General features: G+C 30.8%; 1 protein-coding gene across 3 annotated transcripts in view; it reads left to right on the forward strand.

Moving 5' to 3' along the window:
* The window catches only part of LOC122509962 (inositol polyphosphate 5-phosphatase OCRL), a 49,201-nt gene that overhangs the window by 16,791 nt on the left and 15,102 nt on the right, over window positions 1–17,308 (forward strand). For all 3 annotated transcript variants that reach the window (XM_043624315.1, XM_043624316.1, XM_043624317.1), the window contains exons 4-10: window positions 22–156; window positions 1,308–1,417; window positions 1,508–1,650; window positions 3,723–3,896; window positions 3,997–4,159; window positions 4,355–4,551; window positions 4,871–5,092. In XM_043624315.1, the coding sequence (XP_043480250.1) occupies window positions 22–156; window positions 1,308–1,417; window positions 1,508–1,650; window positions 3,723–3,896; window positions 3,997–4,159; window positions 4,355–4,551; window positions 4,871–5,092 (1,144 nt within the window). The remainder of the gene's footprint in view (window positions 1–21; window positions 157–1,307; window positions 1,418–1,507; window positions 1,651–3,722; window positions 3,897–3,996; window positions 4,160–4,354; window positions 4,552–4,870; window positions 5,093–17,308) is intronic.

The raw sequence follows: 17,308 nt of genomic DNA on the forward strand, positions 1-17,308 counted from the left end.
AACGAAAAAATAATTTTACAGATGCTGATGGAAAGCAGCAGGATGGAACAGATGTGTATCTTAGTGTTTCATCAAAAAATGTTGATGAAACGTTTGAAATGCGACCTGGAACTGAAACCAGTACTCTTGTATCTGAAATATTTCGAGCCGTTGAAAGTAAATTTCCTATTTATTTATATTTTTTTCTTTCTTTATATTAATAATTAATATTGAAAGTTTTCAATTCACTGGGGACGATAAAGTTTCACTCCATTTGTCTAATAACTTTGGGTAAAATTAATTGAAACTATCAAATAGGAATTGTATATGATTAATAGGGGAGACTGGGGCGAAAAGTTAAATTGTGAAAACAGTTAAAATTCATTATCTTTCGAACGGAAATAGTTAGAGCATTGCAATTTTAATTATAGAAGGGTGTTATCACCCTAAATAAATGTCCGAAGTTATGTGACATTCTGCTAATTTTTGTGGTGTCCATATTTAAATTTTTTTTTCACCCTACTTTTGAAAATTTTTTCGTAAAAGAAAATATCAACTTTTAAGTATATTTTTTGCACTTATTTTCACCGCGATTTTTTTACTTCATTATTTGGGTCCCCTGAAGAGATACCTAAAAGTATTTGCTAAATATCTTTAGTCAGACTTTTTATATTTGTTGTTAAAGCCAAAAACGCACCCTGGGGCGAAAAGTTAAATGTATTTTTACATGTTATTAAAAAATTTTTTATTTTTTGTTTTTTTGGGTTTATTTGTTTAAAAATGATTTATTTGACATTAGGCAAGTACTCTATCAAAAAAGAAGACCACTCACGTGAAATAAGCCAAAAAAATTTTTTTTTTTTGAAATTTAAATTTATTAATTTTATAACTATTCTAAAGCTTTTGTTAAGTAAACAAAGATCTTTTATTAACTAAATTACTTGTTTACATATACTTTAACTTATCTACTACTTAACACCTATCAGAAAATAGTTTTAGTAGGCTAAAAATAGAATTTAACTTTTTGCCCCAGCCATGTAACTTTTCGCCCCAGCATGGGGCGAAAAGTTAAAAAAAAACAAAATTTTCAAAAAAGGACAAAACATGTATTGTATGCGAAAATATCAGAAACTTTTTTATTGAAAGTTTTAGGGGACAAGTTGCCCTACAATATTGATGTATAAATATTTGCATTTAAGCAGATTATATTGTCTAAAAAAAATCATTTATGCAAAATTTAACTTTTCGCCCCAGTCTCCCCTACTTTTGTTATTTTGAAATGGAAAGATTTGATTTTTATTTATTATATTGTTAAAATAACTTTTTAGTGTACCAGAAGGAGAAGTATTCCTCATCGGAGTACTTGTGGACCCACAAGTTGACCGCATCTACAAGGAGTTTAGATGGAACTAAAGAGGAAGAGCATGATGTTGACACAGTAAGTTTAAAATTTTTATTCATGTTTTCTATTAAATTTTATTACTAGTGACTTGATTGTTATTTTGTTTATATTTATTTTTGTCAATAGCTAGTGGAACTTGAGTGTCCGGATTTAGTTGAGTCAAGACATAATATTGCCACTGGCAAAACTCCCGTTGCCAATCGAGATTCCTTGGTGCAAATGCATATGCAACGCAAGTCAAACGATTACACTTACACAGAAGTTTTTAGGTAATTTTTCACCTCGTTTAGTGACATTTTTTAAATTATAAATAATAAATTTTAAAAAAATTATAATTTTGTTTATTACATGCTTTTTTCTATAACAAATTTCGTTTGACTGATCTAAATTGAGCAAATTTTTCTTCTTTTTATTTATAAAAAATATTGGAAAATTGTTAATTGTTAAAAAATTATCATTAGGAAAATGGGAATATGCCCATTTTATGCATAATTTTTATTTCTCAATAACAATGTTATTCACAAATTCATTCTTTTCTTTTGGGAAGAAAAACATTATATTCCCGTTTCTCAATATTTTTGTAGAAAATTCTCAATTTTCATAAGGAAATAATTTGAATCATTTCTATTTCTTAATTACAATTGTTTAATGAAATTAAACATTTTTTTTAAATAAAGGAAAAAATTTTGCTAAAAAAAATGTTCTATTACATTTATTTACGAATTTCTTTACACTGAGAGAAAAGAAGGGACACTGCTGTTCATTTGGAGGTCTTTTCTCTTAGTGTAATTGGCAAATTATTCGAAAACATCAATAACTTCATTTTTAAATAAATATTTAATTATTATTATTTTTCCATAGGAATTAAGATCTAAAAAAATTTCTATTTCAAACATTTTTGAAATTGAACAGCTTATAAAAAATTGTTATAAAACATGAAAAAATCGATCACTCCGAGTCTTCTTATTACAAGAGTATTGTTACTGTAATTTTTTCAAAATTATTTTCATCACTTCAATTTAATTATTATTTTCTAGAATTTTTAACTAAAATTCTTCTCTAAAACAACTATTTTTAATAATTTTTGAAAAAGTTCTTTAGGTATTTTCAAATCCATTTGTTTACAATTCATTTTTACAAAATTTCAATTATTTGCAAATTCTTAAGTTAAATATACACTGCAAGCCCGATCAGCGGTCACCCGATCAGGGGTCACTTGTTTACGTCGTTTGTAGATGGGGCGGGCGAGGGGCCATGAGGGAGTCGAAAAGTTGTGGCAGTAGCGTATACATTAAAGACGCTCTGGCCCCTTAAAAAAAAATTCAGTAGTCAAGTAATGGTAACCCATCATAAAACAGTTCGTACGGTCCTATATGTTTACGCCCGATCAGCGGTCGAGCACCCCCGGAGCTGACCGCTGATCGGGCTTGCAGTGTATATTAGAAAATAGAAACTTGAATTATTATCTAAAATTTTAACTGAATTTCATTTTTAAATTAATTTTTTTAGAAAATTCTATGAGAATTGAATTATTTAAATACAAGAATAAAGTTTATTGAATAATTGAGGGCCTGGATGCAATATGTGCCGCGCGCGCCTCTGTGCCTCTGTGTGGCCGGCGTGGCGTAGAGTATGCCTGAGAGCTGGAGTGGGGAGTTAAACAATTTTATCATCAAATTTTTAAATAATTGAATTCTTTTGACGAATTTTAATAATAATTATTAAAATAATACCTAATAATAAATACTAATAATTTTAAGAATAGTGATACTTATCCAGGAATTCGATTAAAATTGTATTAAAAATAATTGAAATTCTGCGATGAGTTTTATTATTTATGAAAATGAAAATAATTGTATTATTGCGAAGAGATTTATAAAACATTCGTAAATAATTGAATTGCCGTTAGATTTTTACTATTTATGAAAATAATTAAATGTTTGCGTAGAATTTCATTAAATTTTATTTTGAATAATATTGAATTCTTTTGGAATCATTGAATTGAGGCGTAAATATATTAAAATAATCTTAGTGACCATATTATTAGGTAAATAACAAAAAATATGAAACTTGTTAATTTGTAAGAAAAATTTCTTATTATGTACTTATATTTTTCACTTAGAAAGTTAATTCTACTAATATGCTCCTGTTCTATGACTTTAAATTTCGAGGATAGTATTTTTTAAATATGACTTTTTAAATTTTTATTTACTACTATATTTTCTCTCTGATTTTTATTTCGAAGTTATAGATTATAATTAAGTTTAGGTAGTAGGAGGGTAAATAAAGTACAAGATAATTTATTTGGAAATAAATGTTTCATTTCATCACACGTTTGTAGAATTTTCGTCGGTACATGGAACGTTAACGGACAATCAGCAAATGGAATGACCGTCGAAGAATGGTTAAGCAGCGACCCTGTAGCGCCCGATTTATATGCAGTTGGTTTTCAGGAACTTGATTTAAGCAAAGAGGCTTTCCTTTTCAATGACACTCCCAGAGAAGAAGAATGGAGGTAACGTCACTTTAATAAATAAATAAATACATAATCATAATTTTCCAGCAATTGGTCATAAATAAAATAAAATAAAATGTAAAATTTGAAATCGTTGCAGACTGGTCGTTTCGAAATCACTTCATCCGAAAGCAACGTATGGACAAGTGGCATTAGTGAGACTTGTGGGAATGATGTTGATCGTCTTTGCTCAGGACGGTCATATACCTTTTATAAAAAATGTTTCTATTGATACTGTTGGCACTGGCATTATGGGAAAAATGGTAAAATTATTTTTCTACAATTTTTTCAAAACAATGAACACATTTATAGTTTCTAGTTAGTCTACAAATACTTTTAAATAAAGATAAAGGGTTAACTAAATATTTACCATTTATACCTAGTCTTCATTTGAAATTTATTTTTTATCATTTTATCATTCAGTGTGTGTAAGTTTAAATTTAAAATAATTTTTATAGGGGAATAAAGGAGGTGTCGCAGTCAGTCTTTCATTTCACAATACGACTGTTTGCTTCGTGAATGCTCATTTGGCGGCTCATTGTGAGGAATATGAGAGGCGCAATCAGGATTATATGGATATATGTTCTAGACTCTCATTTTCTCGATGTATTGATAACACGATACCATTTATACCCAAAGGATTCAGAGATCACAAGTATGTTAATCACATTTTGCACAGAAAAAATCGTGCCAAGTAAATTTGCATTTTTCATTTTTAATACTGTTAGTATTCCACTTCAATTCATCGTAGTTATTATAAAGACCTATCGGGATTATTCAGTTAATACACTGAATGTACTTTGCATTTTTTGGTACTATTTTTTTAAATCTATAACTTCCATTCTAATAATTCGGTTTAAATTTTAATACCTGAAACTGTTGGCAAAATAACACATTTTAAAATAAAAACATTATTATTATTATTATTATTATTATTGTCAAATAATAATCAGGAACCAAACATTTTATTTTAGTCAAATCTATTGGCTTGGAGATTTAAATTATCGAATAACAGAAATGGACGCAGCGACTGCTAAAGAATATATAAACTCGGGACAATTTACACCTGTTTTGCAACTTGATCAATTAATGCAGCAGCGCAAACTCGGCAGAGTTCTTGCAGATTTTCAAGAAGCCGAAATTAAGTTTAAGCCAACTTATAAATATGATCCAGGCACTGATAATTGGGATTCCAGGTAACTTGATTCATTGAACATACATACTTAAAACAAAAATGCTTGAGTTCCTTGCAGACGAATCAAGTATATGACGGGTTCCACGTTAAGTGACCCAGGTCAAAATTTTAAATGTTTGGGATCGGGTAAAAATTTTGCAAAAACAGTAGTCCTATTAGATACAATTAAAAATACCAAATATTATTAATTTATTTAAACAAATATAAAAACTGGAGGGGGTCAAAGTTTAAATTTTTGGTCTAACATGGAATATTTGAAAAATTTGTAGTTTCTGTAAAACAAAACGAAAATACGTTTTCTATTTTGGGTTTTTCTGCTGTTTTTCAACACTTTCTAACGGTGTAAACAAATGTAGAGAAAAAAAATGTTTGACCTTGAAAAATTAAATTAAAAAATAAAATTTCATTTTTTCATCAAATGGACAGTTTTTATTTTTAAAAAAAAATTTTTATCATAAAGGTGAGGTTTTTTCCTAAAAAAAATGTATAGGTCAAAACGTGGGACAAGAACTTTTAACTGGTCAAAATAAACATTTACTTCTGCAATCCACCGCCCCTGCTCGTTGTTGGGCTATATATTGTTTATAACAATTGAAATAAATTATTTTATGCTTTATTAATTATCTGGTGGTCATATTGGATGAATTTAAATTTATTTAGATCATGTGCATCAACGGAATAAGAAAATAAACCTCCTTTTTTAAAAAAGTGTATTAATTTGTTAACTTTGATTTAAAAAAAATTATAAATAATTAAAATCTCCAAAATCGGCCTCGAAGGATGTCTTAAGAATTTATTCCCCTTTAATTTAAGACAAAGAACACTCAAATCTGTTAAAAATTGTAAGCTATAGACATTTTTTAATAGTAAATTGTAAAAAAAATTCCACTGTGGGACGGTGCACGGCAGAAGTAAATGCTTAATTTGACCAGTTAAAAGTTCTTGTCCCACGTTTTGACCTATACATTTTTTTTAGGAAAAAACCTCACCTTTATGATAAAATTTTTTTTAAAAAAATAAAAACTGCCCATTTGATAAAAAAATGAAATTTTATTTTTTAATTTAATTTTTCAAGGTCAAATAATTTTTTTTCTCTACATTTGTTCACACTATTAGAAAGTGTTGAAAAACAGCAGCAAAACCCAAAATAGTAAACGTATTTTCGTTTTGTTTTACAGAAACTACAAATTTTTCAAATATTCCATGTAAATTTTTGACCTGGGTCACTTGACGTGGAACCCGTCATATATGTATTAGACTTTTTTCCCCTCTTCTCTGAACGCTATTTTCTTATTATAATTTCTAACAACGATGTTATATTTATAAGAATATAGGTTTAAACTTTGCTATATGATTTCATTTTTTAAGCAGTAGAAAAATCTATCACTCGGTAAAAGACAATGTCAGATGTCTTCAATTCAATTTTCTTAATGAGCAGGCCTCGGATATTATGACTTTTTCGACTATATTTAAAAATGCGACTTTTTTTTTAACTTTTCTTACAAATCGGGTAGGTGTAAAATTAAACTTATTTCGATTTTTATTGTTTTCAAAAATTATTTTTTAATACTTTTTATAAGGTAATTTTTTTGAAACAAAAGAAGGTTTAATTAAAAAGTATTAAAAAATCTTCTATATTAATAATCGTTGTATTCCTGTAATCTGTTCGCAGTTTGAATTTATTTGTTGTTTGCTTTTTTGTTTCCTAACCTTTTTAATAATTTTTCTTTTTATAAATATTTTCAATTTCAAAATCATTGAATTCTTGCAAAGAATGTTATCAAAAAATTTGAAAATAATTTAATTCTTGCGATTAATTTTACTACTTATAAAAATAATTGAATTGTTACGAAGGATTTATTAAAATTTTAGAAAATAATTGGATTCTTTCGAAAGATATTATTAAAATTGTTTTAAAAATTGAATTGTTACGAAGGATTTATTAAAATTTTAGATAATAATTGAATTTTTAGAAAAAAATTTTACTGTATTTATAAAAATAATTGGATTTTTGCGAAGAATTATATTACAATTTTTAAAAATATAAACAATAATAATTAATTATGTACTTAGTAAGTGAATTTTTAAAATTTTGATTATTATTTATTTACACTTGTGTAAAGCCAATAAGGCATGTACAAGAGGATAATCGCTACAAATAGACACAATTTGGAGAGAAAAATAAATTTTTCATGCACTTTCACAAAGATGCGTATAGCAGGGTCATCTTAAAAGTATATGAAATAAATCATCTCTTTCCTGGCGGCAGCAAAGGCAATCACGCAATTATCTAATTTATAAGAGAACTGTCCCATTTTTATTCTACAAATATAGCAGTTCAACAGTCTTACTTGAGCAAAAATTCTTTTAAACATTAAAGAAGATCTTGACAATAAATATTGTTGAGTTCTTTGAACTCGAGATCCAATTCAGTGTAACAGAAAAAAATCCTCTGAGAGAGATGAAAGTTGCCCGTCTCCAGTCTATCAGCCTAACCTGGGGTATTGCTGGGTAAGGTAAGAAGACACTTAAAAACAGTTGTTGAACTTTCTCGACTTCATCCAAGAAATTAGCCCCCCAGATCTGTAAAACACAAAAAAATAAAAGTTTATTGTAAGTCGACCATGAATCCGCACGCGTTGCATAGATTGTTTAAAGAACAGCCCCAACCGCGGTATTTGCAGCGCTGATTGCCCCAGATGCCGCCAAGAAAAAGGAACACGAGTTTGCAAAGGAAATTCCCAAATAAATATATGACTTAACCACTTCGATACTCTCTGTGCCATATTTGAACGCTTTATACTCCTTAGACTTAGAATTTGCTGATCTTGAGAAAATCAAAATTTTTGTTTTGGGTCCGTTCAAAAAATACGTAACGCTATTTTTCGGAAATTTGGACCCCCCCCTTCCCCCATGTAACGCATGGGGGGAAATGTTGTATACATTAGCGCCATTTTTTCTGCTGACCGTAACAAACAGCTTGACCCCCCCCCTCCCCTCTAAAGCGTTACGTATTTTTTGAACGGCCCCTTTGTTTATGTTGACGACTAATCTGTTCTTATTACAACAGGTGTGCAAAGCATGTAACTTCTTGCTCACCTGAAGGGGTGAGTCTGACAGAAAAACGTAGTCGTCAGCATATCGCAAAACTCCCACTTCAGTTGATCTATTAATGGCCAAACCCCTGCATTCTAGATCCATGAGATACCTATCTAAGGCGGTGTTTACTTACATGATTGCGTTTGAACGCTGCGTTTTGCGTTGAATAATGAGATAGAGAAAGAATGACATATACTACTGTCCTTCTTACACTCACTGCTCAACGCAAAACGCAGCGTTTGAACGCAAGCATGTAAACACAGCCTAAGTCCGAAATAAATAGTAAAAACAAATACGGGCTTAATACTTCACCCTGCAATACGCCTCTCGATACCTTCACATACTCAGTAAAACCCTCACCAGTTCTAATACACGTATTATATATGCATAAGAGTAAAAGCTCCTGACGATATTAATCATTTTCGAACTAAATCCAAATTTATGCAGCTTTTCAAAGTAACTGATGAGAGACACAGATGGAAAAGCTCCCTTAAAGTCCACGAAAATGGCATAGACCGTAGCATTCGGTTCACTTAAATGGAACTAAATTGATGCATTCAAGTCAAAGAGGTTATCAAGGCAACTTCTACCCTTCCGGAAACCTGATTGAAATTCTAGGATAAGGTCCAGCTCAGAAGCCCAAGCCACAAGCCGAAAACACAAAATTTAGGTAAAAATCTTTGCCACATTATTTACCAGTGAAAAAGGCCTTTAGGCTGTAGCAATCAGGGTCGTCCATTGAACCCTTCCGCTTATACAGCATAGAGGTCGTAAGTCTACCCCACTCTTCCGGAACTGATTCTATAGAGAAAATATTGTTAAATAGGTGTAACATAAATAAAAGCCAGTTTTGTGGGAGGTTTTTGTAAAAAGCATTGTCGATTCCATTAACACCGAGAGCTTTTCCATTTTTACAACGAGCAAGACTTGCCAACAGTTCATCGAACATAAGTTACAAGATAATTCAACCAAGTAGGCAAGTCCACACACATAGGTAGGGCAGAACGTGTCCTAAAAGAATTTATTATCGACCAGAAATATCCCTGAATCCAAAAACACTCCGGAGTAATCCTGAATGTCTACGAATTCAGTCCGTAATTAGTCCGCAATAATCTGAATTTATGGCCCGTGAAGAATACTTCTGAAATAAGCAATCCGAACTCTGTAAGCAAGAAATACGGTATTAGTCCGCAACAACTTGAAATTGAGTGTGGCAAAGTCCTATTCCGAAAGAAGTACGAAACAATACGAAAGCTGTATGTAACGAATCCGAAAATTGAGGGTCCCAATCAAAGAACCGGTTATAATTCTCTGACGCTCGGATTAGTTGGCCCCTGAGTTGAAAAATTTTATTTTTTTAATTTTATTTTTTTATTTATATATTTCGATAGAGAATTTCATTGCGCATCTTTTTTTCCTCTGACAAAAATTCCCATATGTTATGGTTTCTGAAATATTCTCAAAAAACTGTTTTTTTTAAACTGAAAATTTAATCATTTTTTCCACTTCAACTCGCGATAAATAAGATAATTTTTGATATTTTTTAATCAAACAAAAACGAAAATACGCGTTATTTTATTGCCCGACTGACAGTATAAACAAAAATTAATTTTAATAATAAATAAAAAAGTTAACAATTTTTTTCTGAACCATTGCAAAATTATTGAGTTCTAATCTTACAACGCTTCGTTTATCTGAAAAATGTTCACCACCAATAAACTTTCAGTGAGAAAGTTGTTTATTAGGACCTAAAGAAGTTTTTTGGAAAGTTTGAGTACACAAAAATAATTATTAATCGAAATATAGTAATTGTTTACTGTCGCTAGCGGCCGACCAATTCGCGCGCGTGGACTAAGACTATGACGTCATGTCACGTCACTCGTTCAGTATATGTACAAACCCAAACGCCCGAAACCACACGCCCGAATCCATACACCCGAATAGATATTTACCCGAATTGACATTTACCCGAATTTTTTTGCCCGAACGTCATCGCCCGAATCCATTTGCCCTAATACATTTGCCCGAAAAATTTCAAAAAGTTTACCTTACCTTACAAGGACTTCATCGAACCAATAATGTGAGCAAAGGGTGGCACAACCGCTTTCGGATAATGGTGAATAAAAACCATCCAGATTTGTATGCTTTTTTGAATCAAATACAAAATGAACAGCAAGACACTGAAACGAGCCTCACAGAGCTGAGTCTTGGACGCAACGTTAGAGCGGCACCACGCAAAACCTGGATCGCACTTCAAAGACGATTACGCACAATAACGGAAGAATACAACAGATATAAAGAAGAAAACCAAATTTTTGAATACCTAACTAATATAGCACATAACATTCAAATATCTTAACGTCACACAATTAAATTTCCACAAATAAATATTTAATTTACAAATAAAATACAAATTTCATTATTGTACACAATAATATGAGTAATTTTTTTTCGGGTTTCTTTCGGGCATTTTTTTCGGGAAAATTAATAAGATTCGGGTATTTGGATTCGGGCAAATGCTTTCGGGCAAATTTTTTTCAGGCGATTGGGTTTCGGGCGAATGTCCATTCGGGCTTTCGGGTTTCTGACCGGGAAAATAAATTTATTTTCAAGAATGTAATTTTAAAACATAAAATAAAATTAATTTTGAAACAATCGATTATTTACATTGCTGTTTAGTTCTAGATACTTCCATACTTTGTTTTTTTATTGTTAGTGCGTCTTTGTTTTGGTCTTCACTAAAAAACGTTGAGGTTTGTAAACAAAGCGATTCGCAGTCCTTTTTAAAAAATAAGTCGACGTTTTAAGTGTTTTTAAAAGCATTTGATTATAAAATAAGTGTTAAAATTAAAAAAGAAAGATGAGTGAAGTGACAGGTTCTATTAAAGGTAGAAAGAGATTAAAAAATGAGTTGCTTTGGAAACAAAATATTAAACAAACTTGCAGAAATAAGGTAAGTTACATTCTATTTCAAAAATTGATTTAATTATGCATCCCTACTTCTGTATTTCGTATTTTGAATTTATGTAATGAATGTTTTATAGGGCGAAGAATATTGTTCATCTTCAGGAAAAGTGATTTTAAAAAAAGAGTTTTGTAATGTCCAGTCTTGTTGCGCGAAAAAGTGTTTTAATATTGTTGGTTCAAGAAAAGTGCAAGAAAAACTTTTCACTCAATTTTGGAATCTTGGGGATTACAATAAACAGAACATTTTACTTAGCTCAATGATGAAGAACAAAGAACCCAATAAAATTAACGCTACAAAGCGTCAACGTTTAGTGTCCTGGACGTATCTATTTCCAACTCAGGAAACAAATTTTCCTGTTTGCAAACAGTTTTTGATCAGCGTACTACAAATAGGAAAATCAAGAATTGCTACTGTTCAAGAAAAAATACTGACGGTGGACATTTTGAGGATTCTCGAGGAAAACCCGTGAACCATAAAATAACACTGACAGAAGAGGTAAAAACAATAATTAAAGAGCATTGCTTGACAATCCCACACCAAGAATCACATTACACACGAGAATCATCTTCCTTATTATATTTTATTAATCCGGAAATAACTTTGAGCACTTTGTATAATTTATTTGTGGATTATTATTCCGCTGTCACTGGAGAAAATGACATTGCAGTAAGTCAAGCCACGTATGAAAATTATTTTAATTATAATTTAAACTTTTTATTCCGTTTACCGAAAACTGACGTCTGCAATAAGTGTTTTGAAAGTAATTTAAACGAAGTTGAATCGCCAGAAATTGCTTTTCATAAAAGTGAAGTCCTAAAATATAAACAATTAAAGAAAACATTGTTATCTGAAGAAGATATTCTTTGTTGTGAGTTTGACTATGCTCAAAATTTACCACTTCCTAAAATTCCAGTCAGTGATCAATTCTACAAAAGACTATTATGGCTCTACTTGTTCAACGTCCACGTTTTCCATTCAGAGAAAAGCTACATGTTTCCTTTTCTAGAAGGAACAGCAAAAAAAGGAGCCAACAGTGTATGCAGTTTCCTGAATTATACAATTGAAAATGAATTTAATGTAGATCGACATAAAAAAATTATTCTTTTCTCAGATGCTTGTAGCGGTCAGAACCGAAACTACACTATTTTAAAGTATTTAGTTTTACTTTCCATTAAATTGGGAGTCGAGATCTGCCATATTTTTCCTGTCCGCGGACATTCTTTTTGTCAGTGCGACAGGAATTTTGGAATGTATTCCCAAAAGAAGAAGAAAATGGAGGTAATCGAAACTGCTCAAGATTACATTAATTTGATTCGAAATTGTCGCGATCCGCCATTCACCGTTGTTGATTCTGCAGACCAAATAATGCAAGACTACGAATTAGTGTTTGGAAAAAAATAGCTTTATCCAAAGAAATGAAAATCTCTCAGGCTAATGTTATAAATTATTCTTCTGAGGGCAGTGTACAATTGCTTTCCAATTACAATTTCGAAAATGGCAGATTGTTTAAAGTAACTCCTAAAGTTAAATTGGAAAATTTAGAGAGAAAAAAATTGAACACAGTTGGTATAACAAAAGCAAAAAAAAATGATATAGAAAGTTTACAAAGGTACCTTTCAAATAAAGGTAAACAATTTTTTAATGCCAATTTCCAAACTTTAAATTCGGTTACAGAAACCGATGACGCCGTAATTTCGTCTGATGAAGAATAAAATTCTCAAAAAAATAATTTTTTATTAATAATATTAAATGTTATTAAAATTTAAGAGTGTCAAGTTTTATTGTAAAAATGTTTTAAAATAATTATTGTAAAATAAATAAAACTTTTATAATAAAAAAGTAATGTTTTCTTACGTGAACCCCATAACGAGTGACGTGACGTCAGTCTTAGTCCACGCGCGCGAATTGGTCGGCCGCTAGCGACAGTAAACAATTACTATATTTCGATTAATAATTATTTTTGTGTACTCAAACTTTCCAAAAAACTTCTTTAGGTCCTAATAAACAACTTTCTCACTGAAAGTTTATTGGTGGTGAACATTTTTCAGATAAACGAAGCGTTGTAAGATTAGAACTCAATAATTTTGCAATGGTTCAGAAAAAAATTGTTAACTTTTTTATTTATTATTAAAATTAATTTTTGTTTATACTGTCAGTCGGGCAATAAAATAACGCGTATTTTCGTTTTTGTTTGATTAAAAAATATCAAAAATTATCTTATTTATCGCGAGTTGAAGTAGAAAAAATGATTAAATTTTCAGTTTAAAAAAAACAGTTTTTTGAGAATATTTCAGAAACCATAACATATGGGAATTTTTGTCAGAGGAAAAAAAGATGCGCAATAAAATTCTCTATCGAAATATATAAATAAAAAAATAAAATTAAAAAAATAAAATTTTTCAACTCAGGGGCCAACTAATCCGAGCGTCAGAGAATTATAACCGGTTCTTTGATTGGGACCCTCAATTGTCTGCAACAATTGGGATTAAATCCAATTGAAAGACATAATCCGAAACAAATACGAAACAATCCGAAATATGTATGCTAAGAATTTGGTAATAGACGGCCATCTGAATCAGTCTGGAGTAATCTTAAATGTCTATGAATTAAGTCTGTAATTATTACGCAACAATCCGAAATTATGTCCGTCAAAAAACTCATCTAAAATAAATACGAAATAATCCGAAATCAATATGTAAAGAATACGAATTCAGTCCGCAATAATCCGAGTTTAATCCAGTTAAAAGATTTATTCCGAAACAAGTATGGAACAATCCAAAATCTGTATGCAAAGAATCCGGTAATAGTCAGCGTCAATCTGAATAATATCCGATCAAAACACCCCAGTCCGAAAATAAGTCTTATTATTAAAAGAATTTGTAAATATATACAATCCATATTCAATCCAATTCAAAGAATTAATCCAGAATGATTTTGGTATAATATTGAATTTGTATATTAAAAACAATTTGTATTAAATGCTGATAAATTCAAACTATAACTATAATTTCGTAGGACAAAAACCTGACAAAAACCAGATTAATTCCGGATTTAATAATTTCATATTTGCAAGTTGCGTATTATTTATCAGACTAACTTCGGATTAGATCGGACTAATTCCGGATTCACTGGTTATACACAAACCGCATTGAGTTTGAATTTATCCGGACAAATTCCGAGCGACAAAAACCTGTCCATAAGCAGACTGTTTCGGATTAGCTGCGGATTCACTGGTTAAACCAATCGGATTACTTCAGCATTTATTAGTTGCATATGATCTGACTAACTTCGGACTAAATCGGACTAATTACGGATTCAATAGTTATAAAGAACGGTATTGATTTCGAACTTTCATGGTGAAAAAACTCCACAATAAACCGTACTGTTGCGAACAAATTCCGGATTAATCCGAAATCGGTCCCACTTTTTATTCAGGGTACACTGCAAGCCCGATCAGCGGTCAGCTCCGGGGGTGCTCGACCGCTGATCGGGCGTAAACATATAGGACCGTACGAACTGTTTTATGATGGGTTACCATTACTTGACTACTGAATTTTTTTTTAAGGGGCCAGAGCGTCTTTAATGTATACGCTACTGCCACAACTTTTCGACTCCCTCATGGCCCCTCGCCCGCCCCATCTACAAACGACGTAAACAAGTGACCACTGATCGGGTGACCGCTGATCGGGCTTGCAGTGTATTTACTTATGGTAAATAAAATATTTAATTTTGCAGTCAATTTGATTTTACACTAGTATTATTAGTTATCTTGTTTCAATATTAAAATTAACACTGATGTGTTAGTTTCTTGTCATTTTTTTTCTTGGAACTTGATAAATTCTATTATGAATTTGAACTCCCATGCGAGCGTGGTATAGTGGTTAGTGTATTCGATTTCGGTGCGTTATAATGTTAGATAGGTGTAGGTTCGAATCCCCAAGCGTTAGAAATTTTAAGTTAATGTAAATATAATTGCGATAGGTAAATCGAAAAATAAGTTGAATGTACCATAAAATAATAATAATTAATATGTGTAACTTGTATAATTACTTTGTTATTAACATTCACTAAATTGTCCGGACTAAATTTTGACTGTTTCGGACTAATTCCGGATTCACTAGTTAAAATTAACTGATTAATTTCGGACTTCATCGGACCAACTCCGGTTTCACTAGTTATGTTCACAAACCGTATAATAGAGTTCGGATTTTTCCGGATTAATTTCGGGTGACAGAAACCTGACCATAAACCGCATTATTTCGGACAAATTTCGGATTAGTCCCAAATCTGTCCGGTTTTTTAACCAGGGATCAGACGATTGACTGCAATTTGACAGCCTAGACAATAAATCTTTTTTTAAATTAACCATCTCCTTCAGGGCACGTTTCACCCTCAACAGAGTCTGTTTACTTTCAAGAGAGAACGTATCCACTTTGGCAGCCCTTGTAGCTCGCTTAACACGCCCTCTAGCATCTCTACAGTCTGTATCGAACCAGGGCTTTCGTTTAAAATTACACGATTTATAAATTTTTTTGACATAGCAAGCTCCTTAGCAACACAAGTAATATTATTTATTAGGGTAAGGTTCAAATGGTTTACATAATTTTCTATGTTCGCCACCCCCTCCCTCCAAGCCATTTAAAAACTAACCAAATCAGCTTTTTTAGGATCAAAAAACAATTTATTAGGAATTTGATGTCGGTTCAAACTATTGGTCACAAAATCTTTATTAAAATATAAAAAAAGTCCATTAAAAGAACACCATATCAGGTCAATTATACTGAAACCCTGTCCACTTAGGAACGTGAAAACAGCCAGAGAATCGCCAGAGAATCGATTTGTTCAGGAGAACAAATTTACAAGATTCCGTGGTGCTCACAAGAGATCTGCCACGACCATACAAAACATGGTCACTTGAAGATCTCAGATTACACCCAGAGAAAAAAGTTATTTATTTTAACTAAAAGTGTATATTTAAGAAAAATTTATTTGTTGCAAATAAATATTTTATTTAAAATAAATAAACTAATATTTATTTCAAATAAATGCACTAATTAATCTAAAATAAAGAAATATATTTGCAATTTATGAAATAGTATATTTGATTCAAATAAATGTTTGTTTGACTTATAAGTAGACGCCTGCGCATATTGCATTGCTATAGTAAAACAATAAGATGTTTTGCTTTTAACAGTTTAACGCGTACAATTATAAGAGGTTTATTCATCATGAATAGTTAACAAATTTAATTGATTTAAGTAAAGAATTTTTCTTTTTAAGTGGAAATTTTAATTAGTACAAAGTAACAGATTTGTATGTGATTTCATTTACATTTTAGTGTCTTATTTGAGATTTTGTGAGAAAAATGTGACAGTGGACTTTTACATATGAAGTGAAAAAGTAAAGTAAAATTACTAACAATAAAAAAACCTGACTTTATTTAACAAATATTCTTATAAAAATAAACATTTATTTTAATGAATATTAAAAGTTCCATTAGTGATTGTGATTGTTAAATTTATTTGAAGTTTATAAGTGAATTTTAATATTTTAGAATGCTTACAGGATTTATTAAAATGAAAAGTGTTTTTTATTTGCTCTAAATATAAAATATATTTAAAGAAAATATAAAATTTTTTTCATTTAAATAAAAATGGATATTTAAACGAAATATATTAATTCAAATAAAAAATATTATTTGAGCTAAATAAAAGTTTAGTTGGTTCTGTGACAAATATCCTTTTTTATTTGTTTGAAATAAATTTTATTTAATTCAAATAAATCATTTCTCTAGGTGTAGAGAAAACACAGGGGTCAGTAATCACACAGGAAGTAAGTTGGTTTAAATTTGCCACTCCACAATTAAAGTCGCCACCCACGACCACAGGAAGATCCGAATGACTCACAGATACCGAGTTCAAGGTCAGACTAAGGGCATCAAAAGCGCTGTAAAAATCCGAATCAGGCGGAGAGATAGCCTTCTCTGCATGACACATCCTGACATCAAAGTCATTACATTTATGTGAAAGGGGCCGTACACATAATACGTCACGCTATTTTTGACCATTTTTAACCCCTCCCTCCCCCTACGTCACGTCACACACCTACATAGCACCGAAACTTTCCTGAAAATTTATTAAAGATCTTTGT

This window comes from Leptopilina heterotoma, unplaced genomic scaffold (genome assembly GCF_015476425.1).
Source record: "Leptopilina heterotoma isolate Lh14 unplaced genomic scaffold, ASM1547642v1 Lhet_65, whole genome shotgun sequence".
Taxonomy (NCBI): Eukaryota; Metazoa; Arthropoda; class Insecta; order Hymenoptera; family Figitidae; genus Leptopilina; species Leptopilina heterotoma.